This window comes from Octopus bimaculoides, chromosome 6 (genome assembly GCF_001194135.2).
Source record: "Octopus bimaculoides isolate UCB-OBI-ISO-001 chromosome 6, ASM119413v2, whole genome shotgun sequence".
In the NCBI taxonomy this organism is placed as follows: Eukaryota; Metazoa; Mollusca; class Cephalopoda; order Octopoda; family Octopodidae; genus Octopus; species Octopus bimaculoides.
This window is the reverse complement of record NC_068986.1, coordinates 79,907,904-79,914,786: the sequence shown is the minus strand read 5'-3', so window position 1 is coordinate 79,914,786 and position 6,883 is coordinate 79,907,904. Positions and strand designations below refer to the sequence as shown.

The 6,883-nt window shown below is 34.8% G+C and overlaps 1 protein-coding gene across 3 annotated transcripts in view; it reads left to right on the top strand.

Moving 5' to 3' along the window:
• Positions 1–6,883, top strand: part of LOC106882558 (uncharacterized) — a 214,413-nt gene that overhangs the window by 173,600 nt on the left and 33,930 nt on the right. For all 3 annotated transcript variants that reach the window (XR_008264440.1, XM_052968895.1, XM_052968894.1), the window contains one exon: positions 3,025–3,329. Coding sequence is in view for 2 of the 3 variants with exons in the window: in XM_052968895.1 (XP_052824855.1) it covers positions 3,025–3,329 (305 nt within the window). In the remaining variant the exon portion in view is untranslated. The remainder of the gene's footprint in view (positions 1–3,024; positions 3,330–6,883) is intronic.

The following is a 6,883-nucleotide window of genomic DNA, read 5'->3' as shown; positions in this document are numbered from 1 at the left end:
TGTGTAACAATTTTAGAGTTCGGATTCTCGAGTTAGGGTTAGTTTTAGGGTTAGGGTTAGGGTTGCGGTTACGGTTAACAGTCTAGTTAGGGTTAGGGGATTAATACGATATACACCGTTACAGCGCTAACTGTTTTCAACTGAATAGACGTCAGTGATTAGTAGAAATTATCGAAATAAGACAATTTTTTACATGAAATAAATTCGAATACAAAAATATGTTTCTGTTCTATAACACAAAATAGATAAGTATACGAAGTTTGAATGTCTTTCCGTACCAAAAACACTACATAAAACATAAATGAAAACTGGTGCCCCCGTTTTAAAATAGATCCCTATCTGTATAGTAGCACCAGACATAGATCCTCTCTCGGCCTTCCTGCTTTGAACACCAGCGGTACATCAAGGATTTACTAACGGAAGGAATTGAGAGAACTATACTGGCATTTGGGTGCTTGGACCTTGTTTTGAAGCCTAGTAAACTGGAGCAACGTGAAATGAAGTGTCTTGCTCAAGGACACAATGCATTGTCTAGTACAGAAACTTAACTACAAATTTATGGTTGGGAGCAAACATGACAGGATGGTCACGACGGGAACGCCTTCGGTCATACGTCTATTCTGTCAGTGTTGCTCGGAGACAACAATAACCACCTGTCTGTTTTCTTATTTTCTTATTTTTTTTGCCTAACCAAGCATTTATTGAAATACAAGGAAATGAAAGTCTAGTAGGAATTAGTAATTGTATATTCCAAAGTATGAAGCACAAGAGATTCCAAAGCTATTGTCTTCAATGATATATCATCTGCGTTGAGAAGTAGAATAAACGAAATTGAGATCTGTAAACGAATCCCCCAAATTAGATTTAGGTATCTGAGAAACTACATACTTTTAAGTGTTTAGGTGTTGAATATTCAATTGCTATTACTTTTAACATAGCGCTTATTACGATCATTTTCTTTACTTTCGTTCAATGTTCCACAGAGCATCGGTCCGTTCTTGGGTGATTCTAGTAGCATTTCAGCTTACAAATACACGCATACACGAATAGTTGCCGCACGATCACTCCTTCCCCTTTCCTCAAGAAACGTATGCTATGAGTAGATTACCTACGGTGCTTCATATATGTAGCACCGAGCGGCCGACTCAGAGAGACAAAATCTGTGTGTATGTGTGAGTGAGTGTGTACGTGTGTGCGCGACAGGAGTGAGAGAGAGAGAGAGAGAGAAGGAGGAGACCAGAAGGATGAACGGTAGACAACGACCACAACGAGAGGGTTTGAGCACAGAGTTCGTTCATTATAATACTGTTGATACAACCTCTCTATATTGACGAAGACCTTTAGAGACAACTATCGATTTGAAACTCTGGTGCATCAACTGAGTTTTTAAAAACTGAGTTGTCACCCTTGCTTTCGCTTGGTTTACTTCAACATTGTTTAACATACATTACCATATCTTCAAAGTAATTAGTCCTGATTGATAAAAGATATTGAGTTCCCCAAATTAAGTACGTTAGCACTTAATGCACTGTTTATTGCGTAACTATGTGTAGCCTAAATATTTTCTATAAATACGCGCAGAAATACGCATTGCATCTACTATATGTGTGAGCGTGTGTGTGTATGCGACATAGCTATGTCTATGTGCATAGTGACAATAAACATACATACGCATATATGCACACGCACGCACGCACACACACACACGTTCACGCAAGCACAAGCACGTACAATTACGCAAGCATACCCATATGTTTATATCTGAAACTGAAATATGTTTATATCACTCAAACTATATCAATATTTTATTTATTTAAGGCGGAGAGTTGGCAGAATCGTTAACACGTCGGGTAAAATGCTTAGCGGCATTTCGTCCGACTTCACGTTCTGAGTTCAAATTCTCCCGAGGTCGACTTTGCCTTTCATCCTATCGGAGTCTATAAAATAAGTACTAGTTGAACACTGGGGCCGAAGTAATCGACTTTCTCCATCACCCGAAATTATTGGCCTTGTGCAAAAATTTGAAGCCAATATATATATATCTATTTATTTCAGCTAAGAGTATTTTTATTCTTCCTAGATGCATTTACCATCTACTTCGTTATCATCACTGATTTTTGTCATTATTGTAAAAGGATTGTCCTGAATAAATTTTATTCCTTAAAGGTTTCATCAAAAACAGAACTGAAAATTATCGTTAATGTTTTTCGTGGAATATGTTTGTTTGTAAACGTTTTAAAATAACCTCTAGAGTTTCTAATGGTCTTTGATTAAAAAACAAATCATCTTGCTTTCTTTTCCATCATCTTTCATAATGTAACAAATCTGACCAACACAACGACTGGAAATTCTGGTTCATTTCAGAGCAAAGGGAGGGGAAAGTCATTAAAATTTTTGAAATGGAATTTTGTTTATTCATTTGAAATATTTCAGTTTCAGTAACAAACACAGGTGATATGGAAATTTTTTTAGATATATTAAAAAAAAAAATGATGTTTGAAGACAGAAGGTGGGTTACACGTATTCACACACACACACACACACACACACACACACACACACACACACACACACACACACACACACACACACACACACACGAGACCGTAGAAATACATTCATAGGCATACTCGCATACAGAGACATTCACATGCACATAAACACAGATAGACAGACCGACGCACGGATTATAGGTACACATACACATATGATTATATGCATATATTTGTGTATATGCGCATATAAAAATATATGTACGAATGTGACCATATATATATATATATATATATATATATATATATATATATATACGTACAAACATGCATACATATACATACATATATAGTTGCAGGGTTTGAAAAACAACCATGTGTTGTTTATATACATATTACTAGTTACCGAGGGAAATAAAAAAAAAAAACACGGTGGTAGAAGCAAACAAACAAAAACAGTAACACAGTTGACAATAAATAAAAGTACAGTAAAAAAGAAAAAGCTGATGAAATCCATTTTATTTTTCTTCAGAGAAAATCTATTCGGATTCTTCGTTCTACAATGATCCGAAGGCAGTGTACCCCACTATAGAGGAGCAAATCAACTTGTGTAAGAAGATCTCGTACTCACTGACGGCTGCAGCCAATAAAAAAGCGCGGGGGGCAACCATGTTTGCAAAACGTCAGAAGCGTTCTTCCAAGTGGATACATGACGGTGTTTCTACGGTGAGTGACGGAAACATCGCAGACTTATCCGAGCTTAGCAGTGAGCTGAGCCCACTCGACGGTGGAACGAAACCGCTTTTCCAATTTCGCATACCCAGAGTTGCACATCAGGTAAAAAAAAAAAAAACTACAAAAAGCAAAACAATCGATTTTGTTTTTTTCTAATGAAACAAAAATAATGAGAAAAAAATTAACAACTTCTAACAACTGTTTACCTTAGGGTGTGTGTGTATGTATATATATATATATATATATATATATATATATATATATATATATATATATATATATATACTCACGCACATATACACACTTGTTTTTTTACTAACAACAGTTTAATGCAGAGATTTTGTTATTCTCGGAAAATTAACTGTGTTGATACAACTAAAATCGCATGGTGTGTTGTTTGCTTTGATTAGGAAATTATAATTGTTATTTCGTAGCCCTCCCGCCCTTCAAAAAAAAAAATGAAAAAATTTCTATAGGGGAGAAAAAAAAATCCCAAACAACCTTGAGATAACATCGGAATATTTTAAAATTATATATATAAAAAAAAAACACAACAAAAATCAAAAAGAGCTATGAACTAACCAACTGGGCTCATACTGGATTAAAGTTAACAGCAGACGACAAAGTTTTAGCAGACGACATATCAAAACGCAGCAGACGATACAGAAACCTCAGAACGACTTAACGTCTGTAAAAGTTATTTGTAAGTCAGTCACTTGCTTGTTATGCAACAGCTACTGAAGGGGGCGAATCTCTCTCTATGAAACGACTGGATGTCAGTGTTTGTGTTGGAAGAGGGAAAATATAAATAGTAATTAAGACCTGCCTCTGCTGTACTCCTTTCATTTTTTTTTTTTGTTTCTCTCTCCCTACTTTAATGTAGTTCTTCAGCAAAGTTTACCTGTATGCTAGTATGTTTTTTCGTTTCTCACTTGGGTAGTATTGGAGTGTTTTCGCACCCAGATATACAAGGCTTACACGTAAGTTTAGCATCGAGATATTCTTAGAATTTATGAAACATAAGGAATGATATGGATACGCCGAAGTATTTGAGTGTTAGTTGTTTATCTCTATAAATCCGAAGTAGCATATATTTATCTCGTAATTCTGCGCACGTACATAATACTCTATCATACACATACATTTCCACGCAGGTAGATTCACACGCACACACGTAGCACCTATATGCGTATGATAGATATATGTATTTGTGTGTAAATTTGTATGTATGTGTGTATGTTTGTATGCATGTATTGTATGCATTTCTCTCTCTCTTCTCACACACACACACACACAAACACACATATGTATATATATTTTATGTGCAATGTATATATCATATATATATATATATATATATAAATGTGCGTGTGTGTGTGTGTGTGACGTATATATGCATTATGTGTATATCAAGCATATTAAATACAGGTACGTACGCGCACATACACACACACACACACACACACACACACACACACATTCATTCCTTTTATTAGAGTTACTGAAGACTAATAGACAACTATTCAAAATTATCTTCGTCTGAAATATCCAGCATTGGGTTATTATTGGCCATTAATGTTATGATAGATCCAGCTTCAAACACATACACATTGGATTAGCTTCTCATAATCTTGATGTAGACGTAAAAAGGAGCAAAGATTTGACCTTATTCAATGCGTTAATCCTACAAACCTCCTGCTGTCACCTCACCTTTGATCACGTGTACCTTGGTAGAATTTATTACAATGCTACTCTAGGAATACGAAACGTAGTTATCTCTCCCGATTATCGCTTTAGGTCACACTGTTCGCTCAAAGTTGTCTTTGTATATATATCTCTGTGTGTTTGTATGTATATATATATATATATATATATATATATATATATATATATGTATGTATGTATGTATGTATGTATGTATGTATGTATGTATGTATCCATGTATATATGCATATAAGCATGCTTGGATGTAGTCCTGCATGTAAGTATACATATTTAGTAAAGTTCAACGACAATATCTGTATGGAACACACGAAAAAAAAAAAAAAGAACGCCATGTTTGTTTATACTTGTCAGTTTCTGATGCATGTGTTTACACGTGATAGCGCACACGAAACCCTTGCTGTTACCTGACACTACTATCTTTTACATGCAAGAATACTTCCTCCACACAAGCACACACACGTATATATATATATATATATATATATATATATATATATATATATATACATATATATGTGTGTAAAGTATATACATCTATGTGTTTGTGTGTGTATATATGTGTACATATGTGTGTGTGTGCATGTATATTGCTGTTCGTGTGTGTTGTGTATACAAGCGCGTAAAATCTCTTTCATGTGAAGTGTATACAAAGTCTTTTATAATATATGTTAATTTATGTGACAAGCAGTAAGGATGACATATTCATGAATCGCCATTTCTTTCTGAGCGTCAGCCATTTACGTTCATATTTGAAGGTTATAACGTCTACTAATTCTTCAGATGTTTGCAGACAAGCAAACGATCAAACATGCATTTTAGGGATTAATGTTTTAAGGGCTAATGTTTACTTCACATAAATTAACACACACGCACGCGCGCGCACAGACACACAGACGCAACGCACACACAGAGTCACACACAATATACTTATAGTATCTGTATATATATGCGTATATATACATATGTATGTGCGCGCACACACACACACACATATATATAATACAGGTATGCATACACATATGTAGGTGTATATGTATATATATATATATATATATATATATATATATATATATATATATATATATATATATATATATATATATATATATATATATACGCGTATAAATAAATATGTGTGTGTGTGTATACATGTATATATGTACATTTGCAGACGTGTATTGTTGCATGTATACGCGCACGCACGCGCGCACACACACACATATACACACACATAGCTACACGTCTACATATCTATGTTTGTGTATCTAAAGTATACTTATACTTCATTTAATAAAAATACACACACACACACACACACACGGATATAAATATATTTATACGCATTATAACTAGAAGCTGCAACATGATAATAGTATCATGTGAGGGTTGCTATGACACCGCCTTCAACGTTGCAATCAACCCACGCGCAGCAACAAGCATATTAAAGATTCTTCTCTTAAGATATAAGGTGAACTGAAACCGATTACTGTTCTGTTCTTGCTTCTACTTACATCAACAAGCCCTCACTGTTATATCCATGAAAATACATATCTCGCTTTTATCTCTGCTCTCTTTCTTTCTTTCTTTTTTTGTGTTTGTTCTATTCCTCCTCTCTCTCTCTCTCTCTCTCGTCTTTGTTTCTTTGTACATGCACACCTAGGCGCGTGCACACATTGACCTGCACACACACACACACACACACATAAACGCGCACACACACACACACACACACACACATATGTAGACATATAGATAAAAATACTATGGCAAGCATATGATACACGTGTGTGTGTGTATATATATATATATATACTCTCTTTCTCTCTCTCTCACTCACTCTTTCACTCTCCTCCCCCTCCTCTCTCTCTCTCTCTCTCTCTCTCTCTCTCTCTATATATATATATATATATATATATATATATATATATATA